The sequence below is a fragment of the Cucurbita moschata genome, unplaced genomic scaffold (assembly GCF_002738365.1).
Source record: "Cucurbita moschata cultivar Rifu unplaced genomic scaffold, Cmos_1.0 Cmo_Scf00019, whole genome shotgun sequence".
NCBI lineage: Eukaryota > Viridiplantae > Streptophyta > Magnoliopsida > Cucurbitales > Cucurbitaceae > Cucurbita > Cucurbita moschata.
The window spans coordinates 3,978,789-3,995,731 of NW_019268535.1; the positions used below are offsets into that span (position 1 = coordinate 3,978,789).

A 16,943-nucleotide genomic window follows, 5' to 3' on the forward strand; every position below is an offset into this window, starting at 1 on the left:
TACACGACCTTTTCCCTCACCATTATTTCTAGCAAAGATGGTTGGATTTTTCTATTCATCACCTCACCACAAAGGAGATCAAAAGGCTATAGAAAAAATTAAGGTATATCCAAACCTTTACTTCAACCATCTTCAATATCTAATCTTATTCATTTTCACAGAACAAAAAGACCATAATTTATCCAAAAGGCTTAGACATCACATGGGGCAAGGACGACCGATACTGGCGCTTGCCTAGCCAATACCGAAACATGTAAGCGACTCTATCTGTTTTCATTTAAGACTTGCATGCTTTGGTCGACATATATCGATATTTAACCTCTCAGGAAGGACCCGAGCGCAGCTGCAGAGCTGCTGCAAGTGTCGTGGCTCGAGGTGACGTGCTCGACCGACAATGTCGAGGCTGGAAAAAGCTATAGAGTTGGCTTCAACGTATCGATGGCACCAGCGGCTTTTGGATGGAAAGGGTGTGACGTTTACATTATGGCTAAGATTGGGAAGGCAGGGAGATTTGTGTACAAAAAGATGTCGCTAGAGAACAAATGTTCTGTTCCAAATAAGTTTAGTATGCCGGAGGAGGGTCTTATTATCACTGTGAAACCTCCACCAAGCTCACTAGGAGACCATTGTCTGTACTTCGGAATGTACGAGGTTTGGAGTGGGCGGTGGAAGGGTGGACTCAAGATCCACCACGCATTTGTTGAGCAGATTAACCTCCCGTCTCCATCAACTTGAGAGTGTTAAAGGATATTTAGTTATGAATTATAGTTTAACCTATTATCATATTTGATCTTTTTATTATAAGCAAATACCTAGATATTTCTTTGTAGTATCATATTTTTCTTATTATTATAGGCAAATATGTTGCAATCATTTATTCTCATATTCTTTCTAATTTATTAGATTAGATTCTTTAAATGATTATAAATAGAGAATTTTCAAACTAGTGGGTTAGTTTTAATAAATATTATCGGACACAAATTACAATTGGGATGACTTTATGAGAAGAATGTTTATTTTTTACGTAGGAGGAAGGATACTATCACAAATTTAAACTACTTTTAAATTTATTAGTCAAATTGATCTTCTTGAGAAAAACAATCGAATAGAAGAATGTTAGGAATAATGTTAGGAATCACCGACTTTGTTATCCACTTTGAGCATAAGCTTTCATTTTATTTTATTTTAGTTTCCAAAAAGGCCTAATAACAAAAGAGATTATTCTTTACTAACCTATTATCATTCTATAACTAGCCAAGGTAAAACTCTCCCAACCATTCTCACCCAAATGTTTAGTTGCTAAATAAATTTGAAAAGGAATGACAAAGGAATAACGGTATTATTTGTGGTTAGTCATTGGGTGAATTTTGGCAACTGATACGAGTATGTTAACCTTCAAATAAATTGGGTACTTCTCCGTCATTTCATCCTCTCGTTTTTATGTCGCATTTTCTAACGGATAGTTTTGTCAAAATACCTTGACGAAGGTTATAACTATAGTGCGCCATGTTCTTATTTTTTGGGCTAAAATTTGTTCGAGTATTTTCTTATAAATAAGACTCTCGTTTAATAGCAAAGACTATGTTGATCATATACTCACAGCATAGATACAGAGAATATGTTATACACGAAAGAAAGAGATGGTGGTATAGTAGATCAATATGTCATTAATCAAGTTGATCCTCTTTTCACGTGGAACCGCAATGAATTATTACATGCTCACTAATTATAAGAAATAAAGCAATTAATTAGAAAATGGTATGGTTGTAAAATTAAATACAAAAAAGGTTTGGTATTTGTCTACTTCAAAAATTATCACAGTTCCAAACTTAAGGGAAGGGAATTGTTCATCTTTTAGTAATCATTCTCTTCCATCTCCCCTTTTGTTTTTCTTTTTTTCATTAACAAATGTATTTTTCTTATGTGTATTTCTATGTGCAGAGTATTCATCAAAACATGATTTTGATCGCATTTCATATACTCTCCATACTCGACTATAACTTCCTTCATAGATTAACCTACTCAAATTTTAAAACCTAACTCCTAATTTTTCTCATAGATTTAAGAGAAATTCGAGAATAAGAATTTAATAATTTACCTTTGGATTTTTCTCGTTTCTTAACGACTTTGGATCCAGAACATGAGGAGGCTCGGCCGGAATCGGACTTTTTGTGGCCGAAATTAGACTGACTTTCTCTCTAGAACTTCCCTTCTCTCTTTACTTTCTTTTCTTTTCTCTTCCTTTCTTTTCCTCTCTTTTCTTTCTTTCTTTTTTTTTTCTTTTTTGTTTCTTTTCTTTTCTTACCTTACCTTTAACTAACCTCCCAAAGGAGGGCGGAAGGACCAAATTACCCCTCTGGTTGACTTTGACCAATTTTCTAATTTTTTTTTTCATTTTTTCATTTATGTTTTTCTTAAGTTTATGAGAGCTCTTCTACACAATCTTGAAATTCAACTCTTAAGACTGTCGATAAAATCTCAGGAGTTTGGTCTCGATAGAAAAAAATTAGGTATTTAATATCTCGTCGGGACTCGGGTGTTACACTCTGGTATGTGCTGAGCATGGCTACTTTTACTTCCCTTGGATTATGGCTTGTTAAAAACTATAAGTCATTTGATTTTGTTGTCTAGGGTAATTAGTCTTAGGTGGTATTTACTAATTGCATGAGGTTTGTCCCTTCCATGAGAAGTTTGGATGGTTTCTCAATCCTAGGTGGTAAGCATTTGAGAAGAGGTTATTTTTCTAGTTTTCCCGACTAGTTTGATTTTTCACATAAAATTGAAACTGGATTACTTGGACATAGGCCAAGAGCGTGTTCTTCTCTACAATATACACAAGATTCAGTTGCTAGTTGAGAAATTATAACAACAACAGCTTGGACTGGCTTTAGCCAGTGAGGCTTGTCCCAATGCTAGAGTCTAGAGAATATTAGTCACTGAAACTAATTGAGCGTTGATTGCTTCTCACATTTGCCACTAACAATTGTTAAATGCTATTCTTTATAAGATCTCATAAGTTTTATTGTATGTCTTTGACAAGATAGGTCTATTGGTGGATAGATTCACCACATGTTTAGTAGCAATGTTAAGTCCGTTCTAGAAAGTTTCCATTTGGATAAAATGGGGTAGCAATGGTGAGAGCATTTTCTAAGCATCTTCTTGAATCTCTCTCAAGCATCACTTAGTGTTTCATCTTCAAACTGTTGAAAAGCAACAATTTTATTTCTGAACCGTGCATTTCTAGTGGGTGAGAAATACTTGAGAAATTTTTTTTCTACTAGACTATTCTAAGAATCAATTGCTCCCGGTGCTAAGGTGTTCAACCATGATTTAGCACCATCACTCAAATAATAAGGGAATAAACTCAATCTAATCACATTTTTATCCACTCACTAAAATCAAGATGAGCCACTAACTCCCAAAAATAACTTTAGAGGCAGGGGAGGTCTTCTAACGGTATTCCATAAAATGGCCCAATGATTTGTAGCATTTGAAACATCACAAGTTTTATCTCAAAGGAGTAGATTGCATTTTGGGTTTGATAATGCACAGATTTAGCTCCTCCATAGCTGGGTTTGCATATTTTATGATTGTCATTTCTCTGTCATCAGCTAAATTAATAGTATTAGTAGGGATTCTCACTGGATTAGTAATCACGGCTGGATTGCGCAAACTCCTAATTTAGTTGGGATCCACAGTCTTGTTGTATATTCTTTTATGTTATTCTCAACATTTGCATCGACCTTCGCCTAAAGGTTCTCTCTATTTCATAGTCCAAAATAAATTTCAAATGAATAGGTGGGTTTATACACTAAATTCAACAGCAAAAATTCAGCTTACTATAGCTTTTTTTTAGCTCCAACTCACTATAATAATGTATCACAAGTAAAGTAACTGAATTAGGTTTCATAACATCAGTGCAAAAAACTCGATCGCTTATGAAGGTATATAGTAAAATAGTGTGAAATTCACAAGAATAGATTCAAATATACACCCACACAAGTAGCAAGTGAATTATTGATTATACAGAAAACCTTTTTTTTTTTTTTTGTTATTTTTGTTGCTGAAAATTAAGTGAATTTTAAGTATCATTTAAATGTGCGTTGATGAGTGTAAAATATCTCAACAAAATATATGCAGAGTGACAACAGAAAAATAGAGAGAAACAAGAAAATAAATAAATATGAGAAGATTGTGAGTATGAATGCAAAATTATTTATAAAATTGCTTGGTATAGCTCTACTTTTGGAGAGTTATCATTCGATCTGTCTTTGTGTTTGTGGCTTTTGTACTTTGTTTTGTAATTGTATTTCATAAAAAAATATTATTTTTTTATTTAATTTTGGTGGTGTTGTTTCTATTTGTATTTAATTTTATACAATTTTCATATTTTATTTTATTTTATATTACATTAATATTTTATTTGTTTTCGTCTTTGTAGTCTCGATCAAGTTTCGAATCCTCGAAATTCAAGTCATGAGAGAGAGAAAAAAGTATCGTGGTAGTGACCAGGATTGCTACCTCGATTGCTTTAATGACACTTGTTTTCTCTATATAAAAACTATCCAAGCTAAGGTGTTTAAGGGTCACCTACTAGAATTACAAGATATGTCTTGATTTTTCTATAGCAAATTGGGAAAGTGTCATATATAAAGGATGTCTTCTGATATAAGTCACTAGCTTCAATGCAATTTAGAGATCAGTCAGATTTGTATTCTAAAATCACGTAATTAATTATTTAATTTTCAATAATATTATTTGTAATTTAACATTATCTTAAGGCGATTATAAAACATGGATAATGTTAAGTGCCTTATTCTTATTACAATATTGATGCGACCCACTTAGAAAACATGTAAGTGAGGTATCTTATACAATGAATTTGTATAAACCACAAAATATTTAATCTCTTACTAATGAGCGTGATGGAATTGAGCTCCTATTGTAAGATGGAATTACATGAATAAAATGAATTTGGGACTCAATTATAATTATAAGCCACTCTAAATAATCATTTTGTTTGTAATTATTATATCTATGAACACAAGTTATTCCACAAAAATTTAACTATAAAAGAATAAATATCAACTCATCAAAAACTTTAATCAATTAAATTTGCATTATTAGAGCTTAAAATCGATAGGTATATAGTTAAACTAAAAGAATCCATTTAGTTTTTTTTAAAGGCATCCCAATGACTTGCCAACCAGATGTGTATAAATTTAAGGTTCATGTCCAAAATATTTGTTTTATTTGAAATGACTTATATTAGATGATGGGGCCAATCTTCACTCTCGTGAAAAAGAACCTTTATATTTTGCGCATAAAATGTCGTAAGAAACTTTCCATGGATAGGATTGAGATCCTCAATTGGTCGTTATCCACATTTTCGTACACTTTATTTCTGTAGATTCCTTTGATGGCATTGATACCTCAACTATCGAGACTCTAAGTTTGCGACCGTAACATTAGTTTTCATGATGTCAATGCGAAGAAAAGAGTTATTTAGAAGGTAGGCTCCTCAAAATGATCATACTTTTGGAATGAATATAATTAAGCTAGCAAATTAACGTGTCATTACAATGGAACCAACAAAAAGCTTTGGCAGCTAAGAACAAAGATGTGGAAGCAACAGAAGTTATTTAAAGAGCATGGCTGCTCAAAGTGCTCACACATTTACATGTACCATACCATGAGTTCAAATTCGAGTTAGGGCAATCTCAAACAACATATCTATAAGTTACATACCTTCCTGCAGTCTCACTTGGTCGGATGATCTTCAAGACTTGTCCACGCTTCAATCCATAATATCGAGCAATTGGATCAGTGACCTGAATGCGAGGTAGCTGAGATAAACAAACACAACATTATGTTAGAACAAAATTGTAACGGTTCAAGCTCACCACTAGCAGATATTATCCTTTTTGCACTTTTTCATTTCGGGCTTCTCCTTGAGGTTTTTAAAACTAATAGGGAGAAGTTTCAACACCCTTATAAAAAATACTTCGTTGTTCTCCTCCCCAACTGATGTGGGATCTCACAATCCACCTCCCTTCGGGGCACAGTTCTCACTGGCACTCGTTCCCTTCTGCCGATGTGAGACCTCTTAGTCTACCTCCCTTCGGGGCCCAATCCTCACTTGCACTTGTTCCCTTCTCCCATCAACATGGAACCCCCCAATCCACCCCCCTTCGGGGCCTAGTGTTCTTGCTGGCATGGGACCCACCAATCCACCCCCTTCAGGGTCCAATGTCTTTGCTGACACACCACCTCGTGTCCACTCCCTTTAGGGCTCAGCCTCCTCGCTAGCAAATCGCCCAGTATCAAGCTCTACTACTATTTGTAATGGCTCAAGCCCACCGCAAGCCGAAATTATCCTTTTTGGACTTTTCTCTTTCGAGCTTCTTTTTAATGTTTTTAACACGCGTCTACTAGGTTTCCACATCCTTATAAAAAATGTTTTATTCTACTCCACAGTCAACATGGAATCTCACAAAAACAATATACATTTCGAGAGACTTTTTTTAATGAATTCACTTCAATGCCTTTCGGGGAAAAATCGATACTCGCCTGCGTTTCTTTCACCGTATACCTCTCCAACAACGTCTTCTTCTCTTCATTTGTCAACAGCTGATGCTCAGGAATAAGAACATGATCTTTAACATTAACCATCAATTCAGCTTCCTTCGACAAGAAGTAGAAAATGGCAATTATAAGCACAATGATATGGAAATCACAAAACTTTTGCAGCTTAATCTCAAACAATACCTGAAAAACCTCCAAATGGAATTTAGACGATATTTCGCTTATACAAGTACGAGCAAACGGGGTCAAATTCTGTTGAACAACCAATATAGCTCGAAAAACATTCTCCGATTTCATACGATTCGTATACGTTTTCATTGTCTTGACACCGACCTTTGGTTCTTCAGGAAAAAATATATATATCTATAGAAACGAGTGATAAACAAGAGAGGAACAAATAAAGGATCACTAACCATTCATATTATCATTGTATAGCATGAAACTTTACCTGATCAGAGCTATTATTTCTCATGGCTTTATTGATAACAAGATCTTCTCTCTTCATGTTATCACCATACTTATTCCTAAATTGATTTCTTGACATGTCAATGTCCAAATCTCCAACATAGTAGCCTCGATCTTTCAACATTTGCATCAATGTTTTTCGGATTCTAAAGAGTCGGGTGATTTCCTCCTCTGATAACACCATCGCTTTTAGCTAATAAATCGTTAAACAATTCAGTTCTCAGTTATTATTTTCAATGAGTAGTACGAACAACGGTATAAATCTCAAACCCTAAACCAAAAGCAGAGGGAAAATTAATCATACAGAATATAGGAGTTCCATAGCCAAATAAAAGGGAATCACTAAATCACAAACACTCGATTCGACACATACATTGAAACGTTCCGATCAAATTTCAAACAGTTCTCACCCATTATTCTCAATAAGTAGTACGAAGAACACTATACATCTCAAACCCTAAACCAAAAACAGAGGGGAAATTAATCATACGGCATACAGGAATTCGAGAGCCAAATAAAAGGAAATTGCTAAATCACAAACACTTGATTCGCCACATATGTTGAAACGTTATGATCAAATTTCAAACGGTTCTCAATCATTATTCTCGATAAGTAGTACGAAAAATAGTATAAATCTCAAACCCTAAACCAAAAACAGATGGGAAATTAATCGTACAGCATATAGGAGTTCCATAGTTAATCGTACAACATATAGGAATTTCAAAGCCAAATATATAGGAAATCGCTAAATTACAAACACTCGATTCGACACATACATTGAAACGTTATGATCAAATTTCAAACCGTTCTCAATCATACGTTATGATCAAATTTCAAACTGTTCTCAATCATTATCCTCAATAAGTAGTACGAAGAAAACCCTAAACCAAAAACACAAGAGAATTAATCGTACAACATATAGAAATTCCATAGCCAAATAAAAGGAAATTGCTAAATCACAAACACTCATTTCGAAGCATACATTCAAAGATCGACCCATACATTGAAACAAATCAAATTTCAAAAAGAAGTACAAGTAGGAAAAAAAAAAAGCCCTAAACCTTAATCCAGCCGAAAACAAGAACAACATCAAATCCATAAAAAAAAAAAAGAAATGTATATATATATATATATATATATATCAACAAAATCACATACCTGAAAACAAGAGTGCTATGAACTTCTAAGAAGAAAATGTATCTGAAAAACCTGATTAAGAAGGAAATTATGGTTGATTTGATTTTTATTTGCAGTGCTTTCTCTCTCAACTCAAATATGTTTGTTAAGGTCTTCCAACAATTGAGGAGCTTTATAAGGAAGTGTTCTTTCTAAGCATTCTTTTGGCCAAAACCAATTTAGTTTTCTTTACCTCTAAAACCTAATTACCTTCTCAATAATTGCAATTTAGGAATATTGTTGTGATGATAAATTATTTGATACCAAAAAACATTATTTATATCCTCATATTTTGTAGTTAATAAGGTTTGTTTTTATTTGTAATTCAAACAAATGTGAGAGTGGGGAGTCACGTTTTTGTTGGATGATGAACGTCCCACGTCGGCTAATTTAGGGAATGATCATGGGTTTATAATCAACTAATAATATTTTCATTGATACGAGACCTTTTGGGGAACCCCAAAACAAAGCTGTGAGAGCTTATGCTAAAAGTGGATAATATCATACCATTGTGGAGAGTCGTGTTCGTCTAACCGTTTTAATCATTAAATTAATTAAAAATTATCATGCAAACTAATTTTATGTAAATTCAACCGTGACATCTATTTTTATTCTTTAGTTTAATAATTCCAATAATGGAAATTAAATCCTTAATTTATGGTAATGGATGGATGACATAAACATTTAAATAAATAAAAAATGTTAATGATATTGTTTTTTATATACAATAATGAAAGTTGAAGAGCTTTCTCCTCTCTTCCTTACATTTTAGTTGTTTGATTTCTCCTCTGGTTGTTTTCGAATTTGATTCTGCTTTGTTGGGTCTTTCTCATTTAGTTTGTCCCTTTAAAGAAAAGTATCTAATACAGAAAATTGATGTTGATGTTGCTAGGTGCTCTTGCGAGGTTCCCTCTCTGATCCGACCACTTTGAATCGAGAACGTGGAACGTGAATTCATAGACTGAACGAAGGTTCCACTGCAGAAAATTCCTCACTACGCAAGTCGCGTCACTGCATTTATTCAATCGAATCACCAAAGGGTGATTCAAACTGCAAGCACGAATGACTAGAACCAAAGTCTAAGATTTTGCAGTTCTATGACTGCATATTCAGTCGAGCACATGTAACTGAGTTGCCCGCATCTAAACTTGAGAAAGATTTTTCATATTGATCGCGTCTCACCTTCACCCATTACTCGTGTCGCAAGTCAAATCTCATAATATTTATTTACATGATTAAATTCTTCCAATTAGACCACTCCAAAGAAACTTCATTTTTTATTTCGGTCATTGTTTTTAGAACAGAGGAACAATCATTGAGTTGCGTTATATATATATATATATATATATACATAAGAAATAAAAAAATAAAAAAGGGGTGTCCAAATTTTTAAATATACATTTTCACCACATAAATTAAGTACAAATGACTGTACAGATTGTTCATCAATTGTGCACGCTCATGGGGCTGATTGCAGTCGAGTTTAGTTTGAAACAACGTATCGTTGCATGAGAAATAATTTCATGCATCGACTGATACGCTAAGAGCATTCAGCTCAACGTGCTGCTTACCCTCTTTCTGGGGATGAACGATAACGGTTGCGCAAGCCTCAGCCCTCGAGGATGGACAGTCCCCGACAACTCGAGATAGCATTATGGAACTCACCAATGGCTTCCCATTACACAACTCATCTGGTTTATTTTGGTCGTTGGAGATGATCTCCCATTCCTCTTTTAGAGCAGCTACTTGCAGACCCTTGTCCACATGGCTTTCGACCTCGAAAGCAGTTGGCAAGATCACATAGTCGTTCAGTGGGTCGTAGAATGGGTCGGGATCACCTGCTTTGAGCCAATGCTTGAGGCTTCTGAATAAGCGGTGGTCTCTAAGAACGCGCTGGTGCTCACCAGGGACCCCAATCCTCGCTACTGCATCAAGTCCATCGGCCTGATAAGAAAAAAGAACCATGGCTTCTGAGCATTTTTCGCTATCACATTCAACCAAAATGAACCAAAAGTTACATGTTCGTGTTCGACCAAAAATGAACCAAAGTTATCAGCAACACTGAGTGTGAGAAAGCTACATGTTCGTGTTCGACCAAAATGAACCAAAATTAGCAGCAACACAGAGTGTGAGAAAGCTACATGTTCGAAAAACAATCACGTATTCACATGGTAGAAAATTATCTAAACTATTGGCTAAAGTACATCCGAAGCAAAACGAAACAAGGATCATCATCTCAAAAGCAAGACGAAACAGAATAACCCTCCAAGGAACTCTTAGTAAAAAGGGTTTGGGGGTGAGGTAATTGATTAGTTAGAAGAAGAGGGTGAGGTAACAAACCATTGCCGATTCCACGGGAACTGTCCCATCACCATCGACGTAAACATACTTCGGCTGACATCGAGAAAATTCAAGTAAGCTTTCGAGATTGATTTTTATAACTTAAAAGATAGCTAAAAGAGAGAGAATCATAGGACAAAATTGAATTGCGTAGCAAAATGTTAAATCATAATTGAAAAGATGCAATAGAATAGACAACAATGACCTCAATGTATCGCAGTTTTTGTAAATCAGCAACAGGATTTTCTGCATCTCCATAGCTAAACCAAGAAAAATTCGACATATCAGAAAATAACATGATGAAGCAAACATCAAAATAATCAAAACGTTTCGTCTACAATGAATTTACGTCAAATATCATTTAGCATAACGAAGACTTACCAAACGGTATGCGGCGTCTCGAGACCTGTTGCATATATATTGTAAAACTTGACCTGAGGAGGTAGTTTAGCGTTCTTTAGAATTTCCCTCGTCTCGTTCGCCCATTTCAAGATCTCCAAATTAAATGGCAGAGGAATATCCATTCCATCATGAAGAATCTGGTTCGGTTCAAGTATATAGAAAAAAAATGTGTTATAACTTACGGGATTTATTTATAGTCGAGCACACAACAAGCAATGGTACCAAAAACAACAAGCTTTCCAAACCTTACTTCAAAATCATCTATTTCGAGAACTTTCTATCAGAACGATCGATGAGAGAATAACGTTCTTATCTGATAATGTTTCCTTTTGAAAAATTACAATAGGCAATTAGAACTCACCATGTTTGTCGAAAGAGATTCTGTCAGTATTTCGACACTTTCTTTAAGCGAGTACGATTCCAACATCTTGTGAGCGTTTCCATCCGCGTCAAGTTTCTCTCTCCAGACTTCGAGTAGAGGAATGTGTTGCCAATCAAAGTCCGGAGAGCCCATTAGTTCATAAATGGATGGGCACTCAATAAGCTGAAGAGGGGGAAAAAACCAGTATTAACTAAGCCTGAAGAGTATCCAAAAATTTAAATACAATTCAAAAACTAAAACACATAAACCTCTACAAATCCACAAGAAAAAAAAGAGGAGAACAATTTCTGTAGAAGACGAGCATCAGTCACACTTGAGAGGAAAGAAATCAAAATAACCCCTTCATATTCTATAACGCCCCAAGCCCACTGCTAGCAGATACTGTCCTCTTTGAGCTTTCTCTTCCGGGCTTCCCCTCAAGGTTTTTAAAACACATCTGCTAGGGAGAGATTTCCACACCCTTGTCCTCTTTGAGCTTTCTCTTCCGGGCTTCCCCTCAAGGTTTTTAAAACACATCTGCTAGGGAGAGATTTCCACACCCTTGTCCTCTTTGAGCTTTCTCTTCCGGGCTTCCCCTCAAGGTTTTTAAAACACATCTGCTAGGGAGAGATTTCCACACCCTTGTCCTCTTTGAGCTTTCTCTTCCGGGCTTCCCCTCAAGGTTTTTAAAACACATCTGCTAGGGAGAGATTTCCACACCCTTGTCCTCTTTGAGCTTTCTCTTCCGGGCTTCCCCTCAAGGTTTTTAAAACACATCTGCTAGGGAGAGATTTCCACACCCTTGTCCTCTTTGAGCTTTCTCTTCCGGGCTTCCCCTCAAGGTTTTTAAAACACATCTGCTAGGGAGAGATTTCCACACCCTTGTCCTCTTTGAGCTTTCTCTTCCGGGCTTCCCCTCAAGGTTTTTAAAACACATCTGCTAGGGAGAGATTTCCACACCCTTGTCCTCTTTGAGCTTTCTCTTCCGGGCTTCCCCTCAAGGTTTTTAAAACACATCTGCTAGGGAGAGATTTCCACACCCTTGTCCTCTTTGAGCTTTCTCTTCCGGGCTTCCCCTCAAGGTTTTTAAAACACATCTGCTAGGGAGAGATTTCCACACCCTTATAAAGGGTGGTTCATTCTCCTCCCCAACCAACGTGGGATCTCACAATCCACCCCCCTTCAGAGCCCAGCGTCCTTGCTGGCACTCGTTACTTTCTCCAATCGATGTGGGATCCCCACCAAATCCACCCTTTCGGGACCCAGCGTCCTTACTAGCACACCGCCTTGTGTCTACCCCCTTCGGGAAACAGCCTCAAGCCCACTGCTAGCAGATATTGTCCTCTTTAGACTTTCCCTTTCGGGCTTCCCCTCAAAGTTTTTAAAATGCGTCTGCCAAGGAGAGTTTTCCATACCCTTATAAAGGGTGTTTCATTCTCCTCCCCAACCAATGTGGGATCTCACATATTCAATCTATCATAAGTATTAAACCAATTAAAGGCTAAAATCTAACGACAAATCGAAAGAACCAAGCTCAATTGAAAAGTCAAAAGATAGTAACCAGAGAAAAATGGCTCGACACTACAACGTCAATCACAAGACCAAATTCCTCTGTCTTAAAAAAAATAAAATAAATATGAGCACATGAATAATTTTAAGAAGGGAAGAAAATGCAATAAAGTGAAAATTATTCTTTTGATTCATACCAGTTGGTGCATGCTCCACTTTGATATGAAGAAGTTCTCTCTCCATCCATTAACGAATGACATTCCACTCACAAAGGTAGATGTAACATATCCAGGTGCACCTGTTAAACCCATATTTCAATTATTCAGACTAGCAATTGCAGAAACAATGAACTCTCACAAATATGGTAAGAAATCTTTCATATCTTAAATACTTTTGAATCTCACCCTGGAATGGAGCAGCAATTGCAATCCAATTCTGCACATACTTCTCAAAAATCTGCAAACGAACGTAAGAAACTATTTGACTAAAACTCTTCATGTAGCGGAGAAGGAATACACGCAAATAGACATGAAAACAGAAGAATCGAGCCTCCACCCTTCTCCGAAGGAAACGATAAAATGAAATAAACAAACAAAATAACTTGGAATTTTTTTATGTGAATCAACTAATCAGTGAAAATTGTAGAGAGAATGGATCGCCCAAATTATACAATGCAAGATTTTTGCCCCTCCATTGAAAAAAAATGTTAGTTCCATAGGAGTTCGGATGAAAACAGTTATAGATGATTATAGATAAAGAATGTGGAGAACGAAAATCTTTACGTCGCTGCGCAGGCTCATGAAGCATTTCACTAAAAGACCGCCCATTGAATGACTAATAAGATTAATCTTTTTCCCTCCTGAAGCATTATATACTGCTTCCAGTTTCGCAGCTAAGAGATCCAACGTTTCTGGCAACCTAGAAAAAACAGGTAAGAAAAAGTGTAACAAGACCCCAAACAGCGAACATAAGAATAATATAAACAATCGATATCGGAAAACTCAATAAGGATATTACAAGTCGTGCATAAAGTGCAAAGTAGGGACAGTATTATATGACCTTATATGTAAGTTACATCACAAAAATGAAAATATCAAAGGTATTGAAAGAAGATGTCAGTAGTGATAAAATAATCCGAAGTTTAGTTGATACCTGTTACTTTGACGAAAATCATATCCGAACCCAAAAAGCGTTTTTCCTTCTTGAAAACCCCACTTGGTCATTTCGACAATCATGTCATGGAAATAGTAAACAGAATCGCATCCAATGATCTATGATGCAAATAAAAACTCTTGTTCAGTCTATTAGGTATAACTTTCAACTACTTTAATTGGCTAAATTGAAGAAAGACAATCAGAAAATAGTTGTACACTGAATCGAATGTTTTCAAGAATTCATATGGCTTGAAGTTTTGGGATAAAATATAAAAATTACACACGGTTTCGACAAGAATCATTGCTAAGCCCTATAAGATTTTCCACATACATTAAACAAAATACAACATATTCATGAAATTGAGAGTCGGAATGCGCTTGTATGCATAACACGTGCATGTATATACTGATACTTTATCTACAAACCCCAAATTTATCTATGATTAAACATAACTATATACAAACCGATCGTAAAAAAATAAAATGTACATGTCTTAGTGTGTGCAGATGCACGTGAAGGGAAGGATTAGATTTTTCGGTCAATAACTTCATCCCGAGTGCCAACGGATTAGAACTTAAGTATTTTAAAAAGAAAACTTCAGTATATAATAAGACTCAAAGTATACCATGTCAGGGTCCAACGTATCGATTGCATACAATCCGTTTCTCTCATCAGGAACTTTGATTTTGACCTTTGGATCAAAACATACAGTCTCACCTGTTTCACAAGAAGATATTAGTGCACTAGAAAAAGACATAGAATGATGGCAAGCTTTTCTCGTCTTTTTTCGTGTTCTTTTTCTCCCCTCGACAATTGAAAGCATTTTCTCATCACATATCACAAGCACCAAAGCAAACCGGAAAAGAATTGTATCACAAGTTTTCGAGGGGAAAAGTGTTATCGGCATAACTACGAAAAATGAAAAGTTAGCAGCTCAACCAGACTAGCCAAGTCTTGCAAAACTAAATTAGTTTCCAGCCAACTACTTGACAAGTTCTATAATCGCTTCGTAACGTTGTATAAAATCAATACTGAGGCAGCATTGACTTAAGTACCCACCTATTCATTGTAAACTACGTCTAACTCATGGCAATCTTTGCAAGATCTCTTCAAGACAAATTAGTATGACCTTCTACGTAGAATCCATTTCTTCTCTTCTTAAAACCGAGGATTGACTACATTTGAAATAGTCCAAGCCCGCTGCTAGCAGATATTGTCCGCTATGAGCTTTTCTTTTCAGGCTTTCCCCTCACGGTTTTAAAATGCGTCTCCACACCTTTATAAAGAATGTTCCGTTCTCCTCCTCAACCGATGTGGGATCTCACAATCCACCCCCTTCGGAGCCCAGCATCCTCGCTAGCATTCGTTCTTTTCTCCAATCGATTTTGGGACCCCCCAATTCACCCCCTTTGGGGCCAGCGTCCTTGCTGACACACCGCCTCATGTCCACCCTCCATCGGGGCTCAACCTCCTCGCTAGCACATCGTCCGGTGTCTAGCTCTGGTACCATTTGTAACAGCCCAAGCCCACCGCTAGCAAATATTGTCTGCTTTGGCTTTCCCTTTCCGGCTTCCCCTCTCATGTTTTTAAAACGTGTTTGCTAGAGAGAGATTTTCACACCCTTATAAAGAATACTTCGTTCTCCTCCCCAACCGACGAGGGATCTCACAACATTTGAGTCATTTATTAATGAAGTCCTCACGACACAATTGAACAACTGATAATACGGGAATCATAACAAATTTCATAAATTAGAAGGCCATCTAAAATATGCTAAAGCTGGAGAAGCTGAGCTAAGTTTCTACACCTTCATATACAATAACTACATTGATGACTTCCATCTCCTTGTTTTCCCAAAAAATTTGAGCAATCAAATCATTTCGAAACATCATATTCCAAGGGAACCCAAACCCTAAAACAAGAACACAAATTGAAAGCTAAAAAAACGACCCCCAATCACCAAAGCTACCTGAAATTTACAAAGAAAAACTAGTGTACGAAACAAAATAGAAAGCCAATAACATTACCAGAAGAAGGATCGTAAAAAGACCAGAGGTCGGTTCGGAATTTAGCATCAGCCCCTAATATCCTGACCCAAACTCGCTCCTCTTTGCCCGTATCCTCATGAACCGCGTTCAAGATCGAACCAGCAACTCCCGGAACCAAAAGAACAGGATCGAGATTCGGATCGACGTACGTCTCGGGCTTCTTGATCAGCTTCAACCACAACTCCACCGACTTCACTATCTCCTCCAAGAGCACAGCCATACCAATCAAACCAAAGAAGGTCAATTCGCAGGCAGAAAGCTGGTCAACGAACCCCAAATCGGAGAAGAAAGAAGAAGAAGAAGACGGCGACGGCGACGGCGAGCAGAATAAAGAGGATCGGATAAGGATTTGGAAATGTCTGAAGCGTGGCAACCAGAAATCTGAAGGAAAGAGGCGGAGGTTTGTCCGGATTTGCAAATGATTGAATCGAAGTCGTCGGTCGATGTCCTCCACGGCTCCACCTCACCATTAATCCATTATTTTTATTTTTATTTACAAATTTTAAAAATGTGGAAAAATCCACAGAAATGACAAGAGTTCCAATGTTCTTCTTCTTTTTTTTTTTTTTTAGAGTTCATTTAAAAATTTTGTATTTTTACTGATCCTTAAATTTAGAATGCTTAAAGCCCGTCTATACTTACGAACAAAAGGTTAGATGTTCAAAATATTTCCACTTTTCATATGGTTGAACTCTTCAAAAATATTGAATTAATTATAAGGATCGACTTATTAAATACGCGTACAGAGCCCAACTTCAGCATACTCAAACTTTGTCCTAAAATTAAGCATGTAAGTATTGCTCATGGACAGGTAAGCAAGTGTAACAACATAAAAATTAGAACTATAAATAGAGAATAAAAAAAAATTGAGATTAAATTGAGAAAGTAGGAAGTTGGGCTCG

The 16,943-nt window shown here is 36.3% G+C and overlaps 3 protein-coding genes and 1 non-coding gene across 4 annotated transcripts; 2 read left to right on the plus strand and 2 right to left on the minus strand.

The window, feature by feature from the left end:
- LOC111457157 (protein PHLOEM PROTEIN 2-LIKE A9-like) lies at nt 1-811 on the plus strand. The gene is made up of 3 exons (XM_023099318.1): nt 1-103; nt 162-253; nt 327-811. The coding sequence occupies exons 1-3, from the start codon at nt 38-40 to the stop codon at nt 733-735; spliced, it is 567 nt and encodes a 188-aa protein (XP_022955086.1). The 5' UTR covers nt 1-37; the 3' UTR covers nt 736-811.
- Nucleotides 812-3,126: 2,315 nt separating this feature from the next.
- LOC111457331 lies at nt 3,127-3,233 on the plus strand. Its single transcript, XR_002712911.1, has one exon. It is a non-coding gene; the product is annotated as a Plant small nucleolar RNA R71 (small nucleolar RNA).
- A 2,487-nt stretch (nt 3,234-5,720) lies between these two features.
- On the minus strand, nt 5,721-7,234 carry LOC111457227 (DNA-directed RNA polymerases II and IV subunit 5A-like). The gene is made up of 4 exons (XM_023099417.1): nt 7,034-7,234; nt 6,769-6,948; nt 6,571-6,684; nt 5,721-5,846 (listed from the first exon to the last, which is right to left on the minus strand). Exons 1-4 carry the CDS (start codon nt 7,232-7,234, stop codon nt 5,721-5,723), a joined length of 621 nt encoding a protein of 206 aa, XP_022955185.1.
- Nucleotides 7,235-9,566: 2,332 nt separating this feature from the next.
- LOC111457122 (lecithin-cholesterol acyltransferase-like 4) lies at nt 9,567-16,500 on the minus strand. The gene is made up of 11 exons (XM_023099277.1): nt 16,021-16,500; nt 14,619-14,710; nt 13,991-14,109; nt 13,621-13,756; nt 13,243-13,294; nt 13,036-13,136; nt 11,330-11,512; nt 10,948-11,105; nt 10,772-10,826; nt 10,567-10,620; nt 9,567-10,170 (listed from the first exon to the last, which is right to left on the minus strand). Exons 1-11 carry the CDS (start codon nt 16,259-16,261, stop codon nt 9,748-9,750), a joined length of 1,614 nt encoding a protein of 537 aa, XP_022955045.1. The 5' UTR covers nt 16,262-16,500; the 3' UTR covers nt 9,567-9,747.
- Between the last annotated feature and the right edge of the window lie 443 nt (nt 16,501-16,943).

Coding starts and splice junctions, on each gene's coding strand:
- LOC111457157 (XM_023099318.1), top strand. CDS start 38: ATGGTTGGATTTTTCTATTCATCACCTCACCACAAAGGAGATCAAAAG. Junction 104..161: donor AGGCTATAGAAAAAATTAAG/GTATATCCAAAC, acceptor TCATTTTCACAG/AACAAAAAGACCATAATTTA. Junction 254..326: donor CCTAGCCAATACCGAAACAT/GTAAGCGACTCT, acceptor TTAACCTCTCAG/GAAGGACCCGAGCGCAGCTG.
- LOC111457227 (XM_023099417.1), bottom strand. CDS start 7,234: ATGGTGTTATCAGAGGAGGAAATCACCCGACTCTTTAGAATCCGAAAA. Junction 6,949..7,033: donor GAAATAATAGCTCTGATCAG/GTAAAGTTTCAT, acceptor TCGTTTCTATAG/ATATATATATTTTTTCCTGA. Junction 5,847..6,570: donor ATACGGTGAAAGAAACGCAG/GCGAGTATCGAT, acceptor TGTTTATCTCAG/CTACCTCGCATTCAGGTCAC.
- LOC111457122 (XM_023099277.1), bottom strand. CDS start 16,261: ATGGCTGTGCTCTTGGAGGAGATAGTGAAGTCGGTGGAGTTGTGGTTG. Junction 13,757..13,990: donor GATTTTCGTCAAAGTAACAG/GTATCAACTAAA, acceptor TGTTTTTTCTAG/GTTGCCAGAAACGTTGGATC. Junction 13,137..13,242: donor AATTGCTGCTCCATTCCAGG/GTGAGATTCAAA, acceptor TGGGTTTAACAG/GTGCACCTGGATATGTTACA.